At 42.3% G+C, this 21,157-nt stretch overlaps 2 protein-coding genes across 3 annotated transcripts in view; one reads left to right on the top strand and one right to left on the bottom strand.

The window, feature by feature from the left end:
- Fgd6 (FYVE, RhoGEF and PH domain containing 6) overlaps positions 1 to 3,366 on the bottom strand; it is a 105,096-nt gene extending 101,730 nt beyond the window's left edge. The window contains exon 1 of the mRNA XM_057758169.1: positions 3,154 to 3,366. Within this exon, the coding sequence (XP_057614152.1) occupies positions 3,154 to 3,169 (16 nt within the window). The 5' untranslated portion in view covers positions 3,170 to 3,366. The remainder of the gene's footprint in view (positions 1 to 3,153) is intronic.
- A 175-nt stretch (positions 3,367 to 3,541) lies between these two features.
- Vezt (vezatin, adherens junctions transmembrane protein) overlaps positions 3,542 to 21,157 on the top strand; it is a 53,085-nt gene continuing 35,469 nt past the window's right edge. For both annotated transcript variants that reach the window (XM_057758171.1, XM_057758170.1), the window contains exon 1: positions 3,542 to 3,809. In XM_057758171.1, the coding sequence (XP_057614154.1) occupies positions 3,774 to 3,809 (36 nt within the window). In that variant the 5' untranslated portion in view covers positions 3,542 to 3,773. The remainder of the gene's footprint in view (positions 3,810 to 21,157) is intronic.

Here is a 21,157-nt window from a genome sequence, read left to right as displayed (position 1 = left end):
CCACCACACACACACACACACACACACACACACATTTTTAAAATAAATCTTTTTCAAAATGATGTTTTGAAAAGGGAGCAGGATGAACTTCAATAGGATTATTGTGTAATTCCTTAATGACTAATAGGAGGAAGTGTTTGCCAAGTCCCTGGTACAGCAATATACAAAAACCTTTCCTTACTGTTTTTCTTTATTTTTAGTTTTTGGAGACAGGCTTTGGAATGTAGCCCTGGATATCCCTGAACTGCAGTCTTCCTGGTTTGCCCTCTCTAGTACTGGGATTACAGGGATGCAATGCCATGTCAGCGCCATTAATATTTTTTTTAAATATTTATTTATTAAGTATACAATATTCTGCCTGCATATATGCCTGCAGGCCAGAAGAGGGCACCAGATCTCATTACAGATGGTTGTGAGCCACCATGTGGTTGCTGGGAATTGAACTCAGGACCTTTGGAAGAGCAGGCAATGCTCTTAACCGCTGAGCCATCTCGCCAGCCCCTCCATTAATATTTTTTTAAATTATATCTCATTTGTGGGAGGGGGTAGCTATGTATTCCACGCACACATGTGTTAGATGACAACTTGAAAGACCAATTCTCTAGTTTCATCCTGTGGGTCCCAGGGATCAAACTCAGGTCATCAGCCTTGACAGCAAGAGCCTAACCCACTGGGCCATCTCACCGGCCCGCACTGTTTTTAATGGCTCTATTCTGAAAGAAACATGGCTAAAAACAACACTGACAAGACACTATGTTGTGACCTGCTCTGGTGTCAAACCTTGAAATCAGTACACAATGTTTGGGAACGAATCCTGCACCTCTGGATCTTGACACTGTATTAACAATCAGACCCCAATGCTTCTTAGGAGCAAGGCAGCAAATCTTTTATTTACACAGCTGTTTGGCTCCAGGGAAATCTAAGGTAGAAAAGTCAAGCCCCGGTACCATTTTACTGTTATAAACAGAGTCGTCATCTGTTACACACAGGTGGCCTTGGCTCTTCCGCCAGCCCCAAAGCAAAGAGGCACAGGCATTAATGAAATAGTGAAATGGATATACACATAATGATAGATGATGGATAGATAGGTGATACTTATAATTATCCCTTTTTTCATATACTACTTAGAATACTTCCAAAATCTCTTCTATGGGTTCACTCTTCAACAGCTGCAGAAAAAAAAAACAAGCTCAGGTTCTTCAGGGCACAAACCACTCCACTGCTCTACAACAACCCCTAATTTTTTTTGTGGGTTTTTTTTTTTTTTTGAGCCAGGGTTTCTCTGCAGCTTTGGAGCCTGTCCTGGAACTAGCTCTTGTAGACCAGGCTGGCCTCGAACTCATAGAGGTCTGTCTGCCTTTGCCTCCCGAGTGCTGGGCTTAAAGGCGTGCGCCACCACTGCCCGGCCACAGCCCTTAATTTTAAATGAGGCCATCCTTCCCAAAGACACCGGAATAGACAAAAAAAACCACTCTCTACTCCAAGAGTAACTTTCTGCAAAGTTTTAATAAATTGCATTGTTCTGACCCACATACATGTGACTTGTGAGGGCAATGTATATGTAACTTTATCAAAAAGGGGGGGAACCTCACTTCTCCTCAACATCCCCTAGACATAAGAAAAAGTTATAATAAATGTCAACAGACGGGTGAGCAAAAAAGTAGTTAATGCTTTTTAGCAACCCATGCTTTTTAAAAAAAATCAACTAACTCAGCTAGACACAGGAAGTGTCTCTTTAAAAGACCACAAAAATGCTGTGGATTTCCTTAATTGTAAAGTTGATAAGTATAAAAATAGCTTGCCTTATTCTAGCATAATTCGAAATGAAACAATCATAAACTTCCAGACCGAGCCCTGGAAATTTTAATTAATTTTCCAATTTTTATTTTAATTTAATTATACGAGTTCAGTAATTTACCAAAGTTAAGTGAAGGTGAGGTGCAGAAAGTTAGGCTGAAAACAATCCCTGTGTAAGAGGAACACCTCTTAAAAAAAGAGAGAGACCTTTGTAAATGACTAAGAGTGCCCGACGATCACGTGAATGAATACACATAACATCAAAGAGATCTACGTTCTCTACCGTGAACACTTCAGCCCCTTGCTTTCTTACTTGCTACTAGTTTCTTCCTTGTTTAATGTGCTCTGATTATGCCTGGCAGTGCGACTCTTCCAACGCTTTAGAAATACAAATCAGAACATTTGGTGCGCTCTTTGACAGTTTCAAGTTGCAGGAATTTTAAACAAACGCCAAAGAAAGCAAGGAAAATTTAATCTGATACTGAAGTGCTTATTCTAGACGTAACTGAAGTGAAGCCTTGAACTCTTTTACTACAGAATTTCTCATTGAAGTTTCTTCAAACGTGAATGAAGATGTTTTAAAAAAAAATATTCCATACCTTATTAAATTCTGGTTTTAAAAAAAAAATAAGCTATGGTCTTATAAAGGGGCCATAACGTCACCCGGGCACTTAAATTTGGAAAAATATAAAAACTGTCCCTTAAGAATGTTTCTCAATACAATAACCAGAAATGCCTAAATTCACACAAAGGTAAGCAGAGGCTTTGTCATTTGGGTGAGTGGAAAGGAGGCAGACAGAAAATGAGGCTTTGTTTACACTGTCGATGCGTACGACTGGGGTGGGGGGAAAGTTAAGAAAAAGTGAAGATGAGAAAAAAAAAGGTAGTTGGGTTTTTCGTTTGGGGGGGGGGTTATTGGTTGGTTGGGGAGGGCTTGTTTTTTTGTCTTTTTGCCATCTAATCGTACACTTTACTCTTCAGGTAATAGGACTCAAGACATCAGGGTGCGACCAGCTCTGTTTAAACCTCCTTACTAATTTAGCGAAGAGCGCCAATCGATAACGACCAGGCTGGAAAGCAACTCAAGACTAATAGTGCAATTAGTTCAACTCGCTGGAAAACTGTCCTAGTTTACAATAACTGAGTCCTCCGCGTCCGACTCCAAACTTCCCGCACCGCGCACAGGCGACATCGCCAGAGCACGGGAGCAAGCGCTGAGTCGCCGTCGCTTCACCTGGGCTCACGGGGGGTGGGTGGGATCCCGGGGGACCCCGCACCGGTCACCGAGGGACGGGGAGAACGACACCGGGGACAGCGGGAGCCCGCAGCAACTTTCCCGGCAGCCCGGCCACTTACCCGCGACCGAAGTCATGACTGCCCCGCGCCGCTCACGCCCTCAGTCCATGGCTCCCCTTCAATCCACACTCCCCAGAGTTGGAGCAGGAGAGAAAAAACAACCCCGCAGCGCCCACATTCCGTCCCGCACCCCAGAGCGAATTGCCTGAGCGCCTCACAAAGGACAGACGCCGGCTCCCGGGACCCTCCGGCGTCCCCCGGGCGCCGCACAGCCCGGCGACAGGACGGCGAGCACGAGCGCCGCTCCGCCGCGCGGCCGGGGACGACCGCCGGGCGCGTGCAGGAGCCGAGCCGGTCTCGCGGGCGCGCGCCCCTCCACAGCTCCAGAGGAAAATCCGCGCTCCAGGCGCCCCCTGGTCGTCCCGGGATGTAAAAGGCAGACAAAAGCCGTAGCTCTCTCCAATAGGAGCTCCGCAGCTCCCGCCCGCTCCCGCCCCTCCAGCCTACGCGCTCACCATCTGCTCCAAACAGCAAAGAGAAAGGGGGCGGGCGCCGCGAAGCATGCCGGGAGTTGTAGTTTTCAGCGCCCCCTAGGTGGGCAGGAGCCGAAGCCTGGGTGCTGCCTGCCCTCCCTTCCTTCATTTCCCATCGTGCTGAGGCGGGTGGTATGGCGGAGAAGGATGACACCGGAGTTTGACGAAGAGGTGGTTTTTGAGGTGAGGAGGAAATGGCTGGGAGTGTGGACCGTCTTTGTCTAAGGAGGACTGAAGGGAAAGCGAGGAGGCAGAGCGATTCCGAGGGGAGGGATCGTGTGACGCGCGCCTGCGGGCCTGGGGCACCAATCCCTTGCTGGTTCTGGGCCTACTGGCTGCAGCCGCCTTGACAGGTGTAGCCCGCGGGATCCTGTCGTGGCTGGTCTCTGCCCCAGGCTCAACCGGAATCCCCAGACCTGGCGCCGTTGACCGGCCCTTGGGGCGGGAGTCCTGCTCTTTCCTTACCCGGTGGCTGCACCGCCCCGATCTGCGCCTCGCTGGGGCGGGGCCGAAACGTGCCGGGGTGCTAGCTCTACTACTGAACCTCCTCCCTTTAAGCCTTGATTTTTTTGCGGGTCTGTAACCAGAAGTGCCTCCGGTTATCACCAGCACGATCCTCATCAAGGCGTGGCCTTTGGAATGTAAGCAGCAGGTGCCAGTTCTCTGCTATCTGGGTTGGAGATCCGTTGTGTGTGAGAGACCTGTGGCCGATGGTGAGGGTTCTAGCATCTCAGCACCTAGGTTCCATTCTTTTGTCCTTGCTGTTGCGCTAGGTGTAGCCAGGTCTGATGTGAGCTCTGGTCTGGATGTGAATGCTTTTGTGTAGGACTATTTTAGGATGTCTCTGCCATCTTGGACTTAAAAAATAAATAAATAAGTCTAGTGTTTTCAGTGCCATTTCCCCATTAGACAGGTCAAAACCCACACCCTAGAATGTGAATGTATGTGCTGAATATGCATGCCGTGCTTTCCCTCAGCCAACTAGATTTTAGGAAATTAAGACAATGGGAGAGTGAGGTATGGTACAGAGCGAAATGTTGACATATGAGCTAACTGTCAATAGAAGGTTCATTTGGAAACCGTGGTCTGTTCTTAGCACTTAAAAAAAAAAAAACCTACATTCAACAAATCATACCCCAGATAAATCTCCAACTATGAATGAATTAGAAAGATGGATGGGAGAAAATGTACTACAGGAAAAAGATTTTGAGTATGCCAAGGATTTTGTATGCCAAGGATCGGGGTGGGGTGACAGCATTTATAATGTGCAGTTTTAGGGCCCCGAGTGTGGAGGGTTACCGTGTAAAATGGCAATGTGATTACGATATCTAAGTGGGAAATAGGACTATTTTGCTATAGTGAAGGGTCTATCTATGGGAGTTCGAGAAAACAAAAGCATACACTCTGGAAATCAGAGACCAAGTCATAAAAAACTGACCTGGACAGTCATTTCTTATATAAAATTGAGGGGATGACTGCAGAGTGGATGTGGGGAGGTAAAAAGGAGACAAAAGTAGGTGGCTGAATTATTTTTTACTCTACTTTCTTTGATTTCTGGACATAATTTTTAAAAAAAGCAATACATTGTATTGGGCTAAGCATGAGTTCCCTTGGTAGAGCGTTTGCCTTGAAGTCACAACAGGTCCCTTGGTTCAATTCCCAGTACTACTTGAAGCTGATAGGGTGGGGTACACATTCCTGTAATTCCAACTCTCAAAGGTGGCTGCAGGAGCATCATAGGAACGTCAAAGTTAGCAGCTACTCAATGAGTTCGAGACTAGCCTGGGTTATGAGAGAGCCTGTCTTGAAACAAAACATTTTGTTATAAAAGATAAAGCAAAAAAAAAAAAAGAGTTCTTTGAAGTCTTTTTTTCTAGTTGAATACATAACTATTTGTGAGATTATTTTTTTAATTTCTTAACATTTAGCATATCACAGAGTTTTGAATATGTTTTTACTTAAATTTAAATTTGTCATTAATCTTGTCCCCCCGCCCAAACACATGCACACTTTTTTTTGTGGGGGGGAGGGAAAGGGTCTTATAATTCAAGCTGATATTGAACTTCCCACTCTCTCATCTCATCCTCCGGAGTGCCTGGGATTATAGGTGCATCCCATGTGCCCCACAACGAGAACATTATATTACTGAGATTTACGTTTATAGATCTATCGGCAATTTAAAAGGGTATTCATTTATTTTTGATTTTAGTGCTAGAGTGCCTGTCCATGCTTAATAAACATGCTGCACTCTCAGCCTAGCTTCTTAAAACTTGGTTTACATGAATTCTTCTTTGGTTTTGTTTTCCCAGCAGCACATTCCTTTTATGTTTTAATATTTTATGTGCATGGGTATTTTGCCTACCTGTATGTCTCTGCACCAAATGTATTCTTGGTGCTCCTGGAGACCAGAATAGGGTGTGAGATCCCCTACAAGAGTTACAGCAGATGTGAGCCGCCATGTGGGTGCGGGGAATTGATCCCAGGTCTTCTAGAAGAACAGTCGGTGCTCTTAACCGCTGATCAATCTCTCCACCCCTTCATGGATTCTTCATCTATTCCTTCGCCACTATCCTATCTGAAGACTTACTTTGCCAGATTTCTGCTTAACTTTTTTGATAGTCTTCATACACACAAGATAGTATACATAAGGAATGTCCGCGTACTGAGAGTGTACAAATGATGGGTGTTGAAATAATATGCTCGTTGTCGTGTACACAAGATAGTATACGTAAGGAATGTCCGCATACTGAGAGTGTATAAGTTGATGAATGCTCAAATAATAAGTGGAGCATCATGGCACCAGTGCCTCCTTTCCGCTGTTTTTGAGTCCCTAGTTCTCATCCCACGATGACAGCTCTTCACAACTGTAATAACCTAGGTCTGCTCTTTTTGTTTGCTATGAAGTTTCATTTACATTCTCTTTATGTGTCTTTTTTTTAATCCTTCCGACTTTGTGAGATTCATTTATATGATTACCTAGGGATTTTATTGTGACACAATATTTTGTGTGACTGTATGGCTCTTTTTAGGGCATACTGATGTAGTGTCTACTTTGAAATTACTGTAGTGTTCTTTTTTTTTTTTTGGGGGGGGGGGTTTTCGAGACAAGGTTTCTCTGTGGTTTTGGAGCCTGTCCTGGAACTAGCTCTTGTAGACCAGGCTGGTCTCGAACTCACAGAGATCCGCCTGCCTCTGCCTCCCGAGTGCTGGGATTAAAGGCGTGCGCCACCACCGCCCGGCATGGAAGGCTCCAAAAAAACCACAGAGAAACCCTGTCTTGAAAAAAACCAGAAAAGAAAAAAAAAACAAAAAACAGAACCTTCCAGTGTGTGTTTTTGTTAAGCGTGTTTCTGTTGGGTATATACTTAGAAGTAGAAATGCTGGATTATAGGAAACACATATATCTTACATAGATATTGTATAATATAAATACATATATGACTTACATAGATATTGTCACACGTCATTCCATAGCAGTTATCCAAACTGCTGTCAGCAATGTGTAAGAGGTCTCGTCACGCTACATCCTTATCAGTGCTCTTTTGGTCTTCGTATCAGTCTGGTAAATGTGTAGTGGTGTCTCTGTGTGGTTTGCATTTCTGTATCTCTGATATGGAACTTAAGATGCTTAATACTAGTTTAATGGCCAGTGTGAGTTTCCCATTGGTTCTAGCTTACTAGTAATGAAACTATATACATAATACATATATATAGACTACAAGTCCTTAATTGTATATCTACCCCATTTTATGAAATAAAATTTTATCACATTTCTGTGTTGGTATATGTGCACACATGGAGGTCAGAAGACAGGAGCTGATTCTCTGCTTCTACCACGTAGGCCCTCGGAACAGACTCAGCCCCCCAGACTTGGCAGCAAGTACCTTTGCCCAGTGAGCCATCTCACTGGCTATCTGCATTCTTGATAGTTTCTTTCAAAGAACAGAATTGCCTAAATTCATTAAGATCTACTTAACAGGTTTTTTTTTTCTTTTATGGTTAATGCTCCAAGGAAATCCCTGTCTACCCTAAAAATCACAAAGATGTTTTCTCTAAAAGCTTTATCTGACCCTTTGCAATTGATCTACCATTTTTTCCCCGTACGGTTATTTGGTTGGCCTGGTAAAATCCCTTCCTGCATTAAAATGTGTTGTCTTTATTATAAATCAAAGTACTATTTTATTTTATTGAGACAGGCCTCATCATGTAGTAGCCCTAGCTGGCCTGGAACTCACTATGTAGACCAGTCCGAGTCTGACCCCCAGAGATGGTGTCTTTGCCTCCGTGAATGCTGGGGTTGAAGGCAGTGCACCGCCACATCTGGTATCTCTCCACCCTTTTCAAATTTTACTCAACAACTTGTGATCCCCCTGCCTCAGCCTCCGAGATGGATTGCAGTCATGTGCTATACACCGCTGGGCAAGCTTTTTTCCCCTTGTGCCATGTGATTCTCCTTCTATGCCTCTGGCTGTTCTTGACTCACTGTTCCATATGACTTCTAAAATGATGAGCCTGTGAATTTCAGTTCTTAACAAACCCAATGAGATTGTGTTTGAGATTACGTTATATCTGTAGATTGTTTTTGGGAAATGTGACATTTTTGTAATATTGAGTCTTCTAATCCAAAACACTTAATTGCCTACCTTTTGGTTTTGTTTTGTTTTTGTTGCTTCATATTGAACCAAGAACTTTGCGCATGTTAAGCATATTCTCTGCCATCCAGCTGTGCCCTCAGCTTCTTTAAAAGAGTCAGGCAGCCTCCTATCTCTTTCTGTGTTCTAATACTGATTTTAAAAATGGAGAATTAGCTCTTCCTTGAAACTAGAGCAAAATTAGCCTGTAAAGATAGCCATTTCCTCAGAAGGAGAATGGATGTAATCTGTCCGTCTGATTCTAGTTATAATTTTATATTTTGATTTTTTTTCTTTGAGAGAAATTCTAAGAGAAAGGTGTGGACTCTACAGCAGGAATTCCTATTTCAGCTACGTACTAGTTGATGTGACTTTGAGCAAGTTACTACCTAAACTAAGTTTCTCCATAGGGCATAGAAATCGTGAAATGGACTGCTGAGAGCCGTGGTGAATCGTAAATGGCCAACTCCAATTGCTTAGACCAGGGCCTTCTACATTATAAGCATCCAGGAGGTATTATTGAAATCTTCTAGCAAACTCTCTTATATTTCAGTCAATGCTTTTCTTCCCCTTTGTTATTTTGAGGCAGGGTTTCCATATGTAGCCCAGGTTGGTCTTGAACTGGTGGTATTCATCCTGCCAAGACTGCAAGTGTGCACCACCACACCCAGCTGCCTGTTTTGAGAGAGGGTTTCACTGTGAAGCCCTGGCTGGCCTGGAAGTTGCTAACTTGCCCAAGCTGGCTTCAAACACACAGTCTGTCTCTGCCTCTCTCCCAAGTGCTACAGTTAAAGACTGATACCACCATAACCAGCCAGCTTTTCTTTTTAGGAGTAATTCCTTCATTTTTAGTCTCATTTAGGAGACTGAATTAATTAGAACTTATTATATGTGATGACTATTTCTTTCTTTTATGTTTCATAGATTAAAGTTTCAGTTTATCAGATAGACAATTCAAAGAATTAGTTTTTGGTTTTGTTTGATCAGCTTAATATATTATGTAATTTTCTTTTTTTAAAAAAAAACTTGCATAGTTTATGGCAAGCTTTGTGTATTTTATGCCTTTGTGTTTGTCTTCTTTTTTCTCCCCAGTCAAAACCTTGACTTTTGAAAATAACTGACAAGACTAAATTTTCCCATGAGTACTTGCTTTGGCTGTATTTCATAAAGTATGAGGTGTAGTTTGCCTCACAGTTTTGTGATTACCATCTTGATTTCTTCTTTAACTCATGACTTAATTTAGTATTGGTAAGGGATTTGTGTTATAAGTGATTATTTTTCCCCATGTGACTCTCAGACTTGTGATTCTAGCCCTAACTGTTACGGACCCCGTCACCCGCAGCAGGGCTCAGCTAGAGTACTGACTGTATGGACCCCGTCACCTGTACTTGACCACTACCTAAAGCCACAACTCTCACAGGCCTTTTCTTCTCTTTTAACTTGAACTTCAGCAGGATTCCAGACACACTTCTTTCCCTTAACTTTTGGGTTTACTGAAGGTCATAACTCCCTATCAAACAAAACCAATAACCAATATTTTGAGCAGTATGTCTGAAAGCTGAAACTCTAAGCTATAGACTATAAAAATAAAGGGCACAAATTAACATTATAATACTATAATTATATAAATGTAATAACATAATATAACATTAACAAGCTCCAATCAGTGTAGGTGGACGGTCCTGTCAGCTGCTTCCATGGCACTGTTGCTTCTTCAGGCTCTCAACTGCAGTAAGAGGACATAGTGATCTGGACTCGGACACAGTAATCAGGAGTAATAAATGCTCGCTGATCATCAGAAAATCTGCAGCCATTGGACCATCACACAGAAATCCAAAATAGCAGAAAGATCAAACCTCACCGAAGATTCATCCCCTTATTAGTTCATATGTTATAGGTTCATAGTGTCTGGAGTCTGTAGAATTCTATAGATTGTTTAAGAAAATAAACCCCAGCATCCATATGACAATTAACTAGCTATAACTCTAATTACGGGAAATTCAGTGCCGTCTTCTGGCCTCCAAGGGCATTGTATGCATGTGATATACAGAAATACATGCAGGTAAAATAGCCATACATATAGAATAAGAATAAATAATTCTTTAAAAAAGAAAAAAAAGAAATCTAATGGACTAGTGGTTAGGCTTTTGCCTCCTCCAAACTTGTTACAAATATTTGATTTTGGATTAATTGGGGGTTTTGCAATTACATTGTCACCTCTTGGATACCATAAAAATGTCAGCTAAGATTTTTTTTTGAAAAGTCAGTATCCAAATTTTGAACTATAGACTGCATTGCTGGTCCAGAGCACATTACAACACCACCAGGCATGGTGAGCTCTACACCTGTACATGACTGAATAGGTAATCAGTGAGTCGAAAGGCTTTTCCAGAACACCACAAAGAATGTTCAATGTCGACTCAGCCACCAGTGGCCATAGGTCTGTTCTACAGTATGCTCAACTTTAAAAATAGTTGCAGAGTCTGTGAGAAAAAACAAATCCAGAGAAGGTCTCAAACCGTATCTGTGGGATTCCTCATACCCCAAACACTACCAGGAGGTTCCTCACTGAGGACTCGGGTAGGCCTGGCTCACCCAGGCTGTGTACTTGTGAGGCACAAAGTTTCCTTGCCAGCTGTGGTTTGACTCTCACCCAGCCAGTGCCTGTACTCAGGCTTTGCTAACTGGCCGTGGTTCTAGATATTTAATACTGTGCCAGTGTAAAACAAAGACCCCAGAAAAGCAAAGCTACACATACGCTAAACATTCCACAGGGCCAGCGGACGGATTGTAGAGCCGGAGCCTCGCAGGCTGGGAGCCAAATTCATCTCGGGCTGTCTTTGGCCCTCCAAATAACAATTTATTGCCCACCTCTGTGTGTGACATAACAGCTTCGTGATTATTAAATAAATCTATTTGGAATGTTTAAACAGACCCTTACCTTCACCAGCCCAAAGGCTAAGAATGTCAGGTAGTATCTGAGGCCAATAGCGAGATCAGGATCAAGAGCCATGATTTAGAATACCCGCTATTCCGTACTATAAGAACTTTACGAAACTGTTACCATGTGGGACCATAGTGTCTGGGGTACCCGGGAACTGTTCTCTCCTGCCACAGTCACTGGTATTTGGTTCTACAATAAATTTCCTCTTTCGTGTGTATTTCTGTGTATGTATGTGTGTGTGTGTATGTGTGTATGTATGTATGTGTGTGTATGTGTGTATGTGTGTATGTGTGTATGTATGTGTGTGTATGTGTGTATGTATGTGTGTATGTATGTGTGTGTATGTGTGTATGTATGTGTGTGTATGTATGTGTGTGTGTATGTGTGTGTATGTATGTGTGTGTGTGTGTGTGCAAGCACTCATGTGCATTGGTGCAGATGTATACTTGTGGAGATCAGAGGACAGGTGGGTTAAAGGTTCTTACCTTCCACCTTGTTTGAGACAATAGTATCTTCTTTAGTACTATGGATGCCAGCTAGCTAGCCCATTAGCTTCAGGAAAGTCGGGTCTTCCTCCCATCTCTCCATCTCTTAAATTGCAGACATGAGCGACTATGCCTGGTTTATATGGAGTCTCAGGATTTGAACCAATGTCCTTGGGCTTGGGTGGGATTGCTTTACCCACTGAGCCATCTTCCCAGCCCCAGAATAAATGATCTTTTATCCCTTTGAAATGACAGCTATTTTGCATCTCTGTCAGCCATAAACCCTAGTGCAGAAAACAGAAACCTATCTATCACCCAAAAGCAGAATGGAATTTGATGTTAGATGTCGGTGGTTAGCTTATTGTTAAAGAGGACAGATTAGGCTCTGTTACTGTTGCTGTCCTCATAAAGCTAGGAATTCCTGGGCATAAAGCAGAAGAGCCCAGCATGGTGATACAGCCTGCAATGCCCAGCTCTAGGGACTCTGAGGTAGGAGGGTTGCAAGTTTGAGACCAGCCTGAACGTGGTAATGAAACCCTGTCTCAGAAAACGCCCAGAGCGGGAGAGAATGTGGACTGCTTTCCCTCCGCCTTCCAGATCTCTGTCAGGTACACCCAGCTTGGACAATTCCGATCTCTACCCACAAGTTTAGCTACTAGGTTGGTCAGTGTCACTGGAATGTGAGAGGTGCAGAGGAGACTCAATAAACCAGACTAATCATCTGCCCGAGGCCCAGCCTCTCCTTCCCGAGAAAGTTCGCCGTAGTTCTTTGTTTGGTGTGGCACTGTGCACACTAACGATTTTTCATTGTCAGAGGTCTAGCTCATACACATCACAGACTTTATCAGAGGGGCTCATACCACATTAAAATAAAAAAGGGTTAGTTTTGGAAGGATATCCCTTCTTTTTAACTCTTAAGGTATCTTTTTAAGATTTTGGCTTTATTATTTGTAATTATGTGTATATGTGTGGTGTGGGCTTGTATGTGGGGACAGAGGCATTGAGTCCCCTGGGAGCTGGAGGTGCAGGTAGTTGTGAGCCACCTAATGGCTCCTTTAGAGAACAATGTGAACTGTTAGCCCGTGCCACCTCTCCACCCTCTTCTCAGGGTGTCTTCCTGAGTTTCATGAATTACTTCCTAAATTATTAATTAGTTTTACTGTGCTTTCAGTCATCCCAGAGCTCAGCTTTGAGTCTTCATAGTCTGAATGGTGGTATAGAAGAGACACTGAGGCCAGGCGCACGCCTTTAATTCTAGCTCTTGGGAGGCAGAGCCAGACGGATCTCTATGAGTTTGAGGCCAGCCTGATATACAGAGTGAGTTCTAAGACAGCCAGGGATACACAGAGAAACAACAGAGAGACAGAGAGAGGGAGAGGGAGAGAAGAGAAGAGAAATCTCAGGCCAGTCCTTGCCCTAGGACCTGAGCACCATCAGTCCATCTGGCTAGATTCCTGTGCACCTCCACAGTAGAGATCTTACAGTGGAGCCTAATGGTTCCTTCTCTATGATTTCTTTTTGTCTGGGGGTTGGGGCTGGGTCTCACTGTATAGTCCTGGCTGACCTTGTAGACCAGGCTGGCCTTAAACTCACAAAGATCTGCCTCCCTCTGCCTAGGCATGAGCCACCATGCCCAGCCTTAAGATTATTTATTTTAATCAGAACCTTCTACCAGTCATTCTACCAGTAAGGGCAGAGAATCCGGGGGCTCTCTCTTCCTACCCTAAGGACACTCAGTGATTAAACAGCAGCAGACCCTCATTTAGAAGATACTGCGGTAGAGTACTTGCTTAGCATATAGACCCTACATTCAGCCCTCAGTACCAGAAAGAAAAAGGAAAAATATTTAGAAAATGATGAGCAGGGAGCACATCTGACAGGAGTAGATGCACAATAAATACTGAAATGCCAAGATGGCTGTTACTGCATCAATAAGGTATTTTGACAGATAGCATTCTCTACTCACCTTAGAAATACCTTAAAGAAACCAGGTGGTGGTATCGCATGCCCATAACCCCGCACTTGAGAGGCAGACACAGGTGGATCTCTGTGAGTTTGAAGTTTGAGGCCAGTCTGGTCTACAGAGAGTTCCAACACAGCCCAGGGCAAAACAGAGAAACCCTGTCACAAAAAAAAAAAAAAAAAAAAAAAACCAAGAAAAGGAAAAAAGGAAATGCACTAAAGTTCTGATTTTAGTCTTTCTTTCTCAATTTTTTTCTTTTGAGACAGGATTTTACTACATAACCTAAGCTGACCTTCTTGACCTCACTGTATAACCCAGGCTGGCCTTGAACTTGAGATCCTTCCCTCTCTGTCCCCCAAATCCTGGGTTCACGGGGGTGTACCACAATACCTGGCTCATATTTTTTACATAACTCAGTTGCAGAAAGTTTGAATGATTGTGTTCACTGTTAAACCCTGCTACTCCTACACAGGAAAGCACTTGACAAGAAGACCTTTACACCCGAAAGACCAGTTTTAGTGCAGGTTTTCCTTAAGCTTGTGATGCTCTGGCCTCAGCCTCCTGGGAGCTGGATTCCTGGTCTGCTCCATCGTGCTCAGCTTGAGGAACCTTTTGTGTTTCCATCTCATTTTGGCTCTTGGTAACCCAGTTCTCTAATTGACCCTTTACTATCCAAGGCTTTTAAAGGTGTTCTTTGAATTTCCTCTTCCTTTTTTCCTTTACTCTTGACTGAAGAGATCATTTTCCATCTTTGGATGTTTTTCTCACCTCCATCTTTTACACTTCACGTAGACTGTAAAAGGTTAGCCCTTCGTTGGCAGTGCATTCAACTGTGCCCTTTTTGCCCATGGCTGCACTCAGCTAAATCCATGGAGATGGAGGAAATGACACTCGCAAGCATCTCGCATTGGAAATGGTTGGATGTCATTTGGAAATCCCTCTCTTGCTCGAGTACATCTTCCTTCATCGTGTTTTTAAAAGCTATTATCCTTCTTTGCGGAACAAGAGGCATTGTGCAGAGTGTTGTTGTGAATTCTTTCCCGCTTGCATTATTGATTTGACTAATGGCTAATGGAAAGAAGGGCATGGGCATGGGTGGCATTTGCTATTTTGTTGATGGAGTTTGCTGTCTGGAATAATTACACACAACCAATATTTCCTTAAATTGGGTCTTTTGTTTCAGTTTATAGAGCATAAAGCCCTAAATCCTATTATTTAAAAAAATCTAGTTCCAAATAGTAGCTGAGAAGCATGGCAGCATTGCTGTATAGAAGACGATCATCGGCCTTAAGTCACAGCCCAGTGTCATAGAAGGTGCACCACTAAAACTAGCTTATCACCGGGCATATCAAACGGAGCTACAGATTTAATATGAATTATAAAAATGAGTGTTGAAGAGCAAGTCTGTCTTTTGTCGCTGGCTTCCTCTGATTTTTGACTTTATTACATATCCTCTGGTTTCAAATACAGATTTATTGATTTATTTTTAATATTTAGACATTTGAAAGCAGTCCTCAGATAGTTAATGTTTTGTGATCCCGTTGATGCAACCAGCGGCCCATGAATGTTGCAAAGGAGCTCTCACACTCGGCCACACCCCGGCAATCTTCCGTATTTGTATTGCATTGTTAACATGACGTCTCCTTGTCTGAGGCTGTGATGCATCTAGTGTCTGCTCTTTGGGTTTTGTTTTTACACGGGCTCTTGCTACACTGCCCATGCTGGCCTCAAATTCCTGGTTCAAGAGATCCACCTGCCTCAGTGCTGAGACTGTAGGCCTGTGACACCACTCCTGTCTTTGCCTATATTACTTTTATCACTACCTGGTACTTTATGCACTTAAATTAAAATGTTTTATTTTTTTACAAAGCATTGTTGAAAGACTCTGAGTTAGAAAACTGACTTACATTCATTGGTGGTAAGATTCTGAATGAATCACTTCGTTTCCATTGCTTGACCCCAGTTACAGTGACGTCATCCTTTATGTCAGGTGATTCCGCAGTAGGGAACATTTGCTACCTCTGCTCTAGTGATCTGAAGCTCTCTAGGGGACGGAGTGAGAGGTTGGGTTTTTGGAAACATCAATTTGGAACTACAAGAAGAGAATCTACTCACGTTCAGTGTGTGCTCAGGTTGGAACCCCTGACTTAGTGCTGGCTTTCTCTGGTTTTGTGCCAAGTGTCCCCCAAGTTCCCAGCAATAAATATTGCCTTAAGGATTTAGGAGGAAAAGGTCCAAGCTACAAGGAATGTATTAAGTCTTTTGTCTCTGGACTTTCTGAATCTTGCTTCTAGTACTCATTGAGACTCCCTGGTGCTAGGCACATCACAGGTTAGCAAACCAAAGTGCCCACTATCTTTAATTTGAAATAAGGTATTTGAAGACATCCTGTATTTAAATGTGCATTACAGTCAGTGTAGCTGATAGAATATAGCTATCTATATCTTATTGCCTGATCCACAAACCTTTAACTTCATATAATTTAAGACCTTTATTGAAAATGGGCTTTCTACTTCCGTATATCTTGCTTTACTGGTTTTTTATTTATGTATTATTTTTAATGAAGGCTATCCTTGAACTGTATATATGTATCCAACTCCTGATCCTCCTGCCTCCTCCACTCACAAAGTGCCGAGATTATAGGCATGCACCACCGTCCCTAGCATCTGAGACTTTCTAAGAAAAGGAATAATCATTTTGAGAGAAAGGTTTCTTTTGTATCTAAGAGCCTTATGGAGGCCTGAGAAGATGACTCATGGGGTACAGATGTTCCCTGTCAAGCCTGCTGACCCGAGTTTGATTCCACGTGATAGCAGGCGAGAATGAGTCTCCATATCTACACCTTGGCACTCACATGCCCGCCAGCCACCACCACCCCATAGATAAATAAGCATAATAACCACAAAGAATCTCCTTTGTGTTATTTTTTTTACTTTAATTTATCTTTGGGTGTGTTTGTGTTTACTTTTCAAACTTAGAGTAGTAGGCAAAGAAAGAAAAAAATAAAGTTGTTGTTATAAAAATAAAGTGCATTCAAACTTCATTTTAGTGTTATTTGCATGTTCTTCTCATCCAACATTATGTCAAATATGTTTGACCTGGCCTTTTTTTTTTTTTTTTTTTTTTGGTTTTTCGAGACAGGGTTTCTCTGTGGCTTTGGAGCCTGTCCTGGAACTAGCTCTTGTAGACCAGGCTGGTCTCGAACTCACAGAGATTCACCTGCCTCTGCCTCCCAAGTGCTGGGATTAAAGGCGTGCACCACCACCGCCTGGCTGACCTGGCCTTTTTATCAACTGAAAATGATAGATAGTTACAAGCTCCTCGGCAAACATATACCACTTAATTAGCGAGATTTCTAAAAGTTGAAAGCCTGGTAGCACCAAGGCCAGGGAGGACTCAGTCTGCCTTTGCTGGTAGTGGACCTAGCACCTCTCAGTTAGGAACAGCTCACCGTTGATCCTTATTTTTAGTTAGTTGAGTCTGTATGCTGCAGAGGTCAGTTCCCCCTTTTTGATGAGTTTGATTTTTTTTTGTTTTTTATTTACATAGTATTTTGATTTAGAGAGAACATTTATGCTGTGTACAAGGGCTGAAAATGTCTCCTTCATAAACTTTTGCTCATAGCACCTCATGTAAGATCAGTTGAGTGGTACTCATTTCAGTGAAAATTGTTAGAGCCGACAGGCAGCCAAGGAGATGTGTGAATCTGTGCACCCCCTCCATGTGTAAATAGACTTCCAAATGTGCGCTGGCATCCTTTGAAGGTAAGCTCTCCCCTCCCCATTACCTTCTGCTGGTGCTGAGTAGCATTTGCCCTAAGGAAATGATGCCAGGGCTTTTCAAAGCTCTGCTTCTGATAGAAAAATGCTTAGTAATGACAGACACGCCCTCCAGTCCAGTGGCCACTTCGTGCTGTAGCTCCGGAGACACAAGCGGGAACCCTTGCAGAATCAAGTCTGCTTCAGACTTGGGGCAGAGGCAGTGAATGTTTCACCCAGGAAGCCGCAGCCCCGAAAACTATGCTGTCTGTGAGTCGTTTAGTTGGACGCTGTTTTATGGGACCTTTTAATATTTTTAAATTCTGCCATTAGGTTTTATCTCCTTTTAATATTTTTAGATTCTGCTATTAGGTTTTGTCTCTGTTCATGTTATAGAGCAGTTAAATGCTTCCATTGGGGGCTTTTGAAATAAGTGGTATTTTAGAAGCTGTGCTAAAATTTGTAAGCTCCAACAAGTATTTATAATTTTAATCTTGCAGCATACTAGCCTATGATACTTCTCAGTCATTTAGGAGTGGGAAGGCAGTGAGGAGTTTGAACATTTTAGATTTTACTTTACAATTCTTTACTTGGTTAAAAACAAGCAAATAGATGCTGGTTTCTATAGCAACAGAAATTTATTTTCCATTGAACAGTTTGTTGATTTTGACTTGAATTTTGATTCTTTAAGGAAAGCCTTCATTTAAAAATTTAAAAGTGGTTGTATAATTTGGTAATGATAGTCTTCCTCCTCGGTTCATTTTATGTGTTCAGAAGTTAGCCTGGCGGACAAAAGGAAGTCATACAAATGAAGGTGTTTAATGTTTTCATCGTTAGCAGCCTCCCCCAGACGAGTTCCATTCTGTATGTGGTGATCATGGTGAGACCTATGGCTTGTCTGCTTTTTAAGAAAGGTCCTTGTCATGTTGCCTCCGCTGGGGTCAAACCCTGGGTTCAAGTGAGTCTCCCCCCTCACCTACTGACTCTCTGGGAGCCTCAGGCTGTGCTACCTTGCCATGACTTTACTTCTGTGTGACCAGTTACATTCAAAGATAAAAGGTCTTTTTAGTGTCTTAAAGTGACAAATTGTGATTCGCAAACAAATAGGCTCCCATCAAATCAATTTAATTTTCAGAGTCTTTTCTTTAAAAATTTTACTTTGAAGTCGGGGTCTTTTAGAGGTATTCTTGGCATGGTATAAACTTCTAAAAAAATGTGACTGACTTACTTTGTACCACATATGAGTTAATATACATTTGAAAAAAAAGTTGGAAGTGTGGTAACTTCAGTATTGGCGTAGAGCTCCTTCCTGGGCCTGAGAACCAGGATGAGCGCAGATTCGGGTAGCTGGGGCATCCGCACAGCAGCTCCTTCCTAACCATTGCACGGCAGGTCTCTGTGCAGAAGCTGTGCTCCTCACTGCAGCAGTAGTAACAAGTGTGGCGGCTTTCCTGTTGCTCTTGTGTTTAGTGTAGCCTGGCAAGCCTAGGCACTAACATCTGACAGTGGTTAGCGTTTGCCAGGTCCAACAGTGTGGCTTAAATATAGTACTGATACTTTATTTTTTTAAATATTTATTTATTTATTATGTATACAATATTTGTCTGTGTGTATCTCTGCAGGCCAGAAGAGGGCACCAGACCTCATTATAGATGGTTATGAGCCTCCATGTGGTTGCTGGGAATTCAACTCAGGACCTTTGGAAGGGCAGGCAATGCTCTTAACCACTGAGCCATCTCTCCAGCCCAGTACTGATACTTTAAATAAAAACATATTTAATAATATCAAATGATTAGTGTGGGCATGGAAAACAGCACAAGATGCTTTTGTTCATTTGCTAAAGTAGCACTTAATAGGATACTGATACTTATGCTAAGTACATTTTTTGAGAAAATCTTATATTAATATATTATTTTACATACCTACATATATGTGTAGCTCAAATAATACAGGGTGATCAATGCTAGACACCTAATATTAAAAGTACTAGATCAGTGGATATACAGATTTATATTTTACTACCTATACTTAAAGTATATGAAGTGCCTGTTCCCCCACCCTTGCCAGTGTTATAGATTGCCATATTCCTTTTTTGTTGTTTTTAGATTTATTTATTTATTTGATTTTACATATATGAAACTTTTGCCTACATGTATGTCTATGCTCCGTGCATGTTCAGTGCTTATAGAATCAGAAAGTGACTTGTTGGGATTACAGGCATGGACCACTACTGAGTTTTACTCTGATTTAAACATTTACTAAATGCTTCTACAAATGTATCCTATAGTCTATTTCACCCAACAATAGGATTGGTTAAGTCGTGACACAAGGAATTGAAATCCTCTGAGAACACCTGAAGGAAATAAATAGAATATCATTCCTAATATAGAAAGACATCCACCGTGTAGGTGAATAAAGCCAAGTGCAGAAAAGTGAAGAAAGTACAATTCCATTTTGTATAAACATTTCAAAAGCCATCTACACATACATAAATATATACTACATTTTGAGGAAAGGCTTCCCAAGCTAAAGAATGTTTATTCCCTTCTGGAAAAAAAGGGGGAAGGGGGATAAGTACTAAGTGTTGACTAAACAAAGTTATTTCTCATTTTATATTTTTCAGTTAAATTTTTAATTTAAAAATAGCAAAGCATTAAAAAAAATCTGTGAGGATAAGCAAATAAGCTCGGTTTCCTTTTATAGATAAACTAAGTTTCCTTCTTGTTCTGTAGCCACAGAAAGAAGTTGGCAGTAGAGAACTACCAGAGTTACTGAAGTAGCTGAGGTACAGAGAGTTCTAAGAAGCATTTGACTAGGGGCTGGAGAGGTGGCTCAGAGGTTAAGAGCACTGGCTGCTTGCTGGCTGCTCTTCCAGAGAGATTCCAGAGAGAGGTCCTGAGTTCAATCCTCAGAAACCACATGATGACTCACAACCATCTATAATGAGATCTGGTGCCCTCTTCTGGTGAGTAGACACACATACAGACATAACACTACATAATAAATAAATTTAAAAAAATGAAAAATTTGGCTAGTGTTAAATGAATAAATGGCTGCTGATCTTTCTACAAGGAATGTCGTTAGCTGTCAATCATTAGTATTCCAAGCTAGAACTATAGAATACTGAGGTAAAACTTGGCATTGTAACACGGTGGGCTGTAACTTAGCTGTAAGACAGAGCAGACAGAACCATTGGCCATTCTGAAGTGACCTCTGGACTTATAATGTGGCATCTAAACCGTGAGTTGTGACTCAAGGGAGCATTGCAAGCCTTTAACAACAGTAAGTTTCTGAATGATTGATAACCAAAGTTAATTAAAAATCAAGTATGTAATGAATCTAAGGTGTTTCCGTCAGTGTTTGCCCACGCTGTATCATGCAGCTTCAGCACAGCCTTGTTTCTGGTTTTTGGTTTTTCAAAATGGGCTTTCTCTGTGAAACAGCCCTGGCTGTCCTGAAACTTGCTCAGAAAAGGGTGACCTTGAACTCCAAGACTCACCTGCCTCTGCCTCCCTCCCAAGACCTGGGACTGAAGGTGTGCGCCCCCTACCCAGCTCACAGCCTTGTTTCTGAACACTCAGCATATGTGTTCTGTGCCGCACCTGCCATCGCCCCGCACAGCGCTACACTGTTTGAAACGCCTCCCTTGAGCTCTTTGTTTTTATATGTTATGAGTTACAGTGTTGTTGTTTCTAACAAAGATTTCTGCTATGGAAATGTAGTGGTTTGATTATGGGGGGGGACTTTGAG

The sequence above is a fragment of the Chionomys nivalis genome, chromosome 25 (genome assembly GCF_950005125.1).
Source record: "Chionomys nivalis chromosome 25, mChiNiv1.1, whole genome shotgun sequence".
Lineage (NCBI taxonomy): Eukaryota > Metazoa > Chordata > Mammalia > Rodentia > Cricetidae > Chionomys > Chionomys nivalis.
The sequence above is the reverse complement of the archived record's forward strand: the minus strand, read 5'-3'. Positions and strand labels throughout refer to the sequence as shown.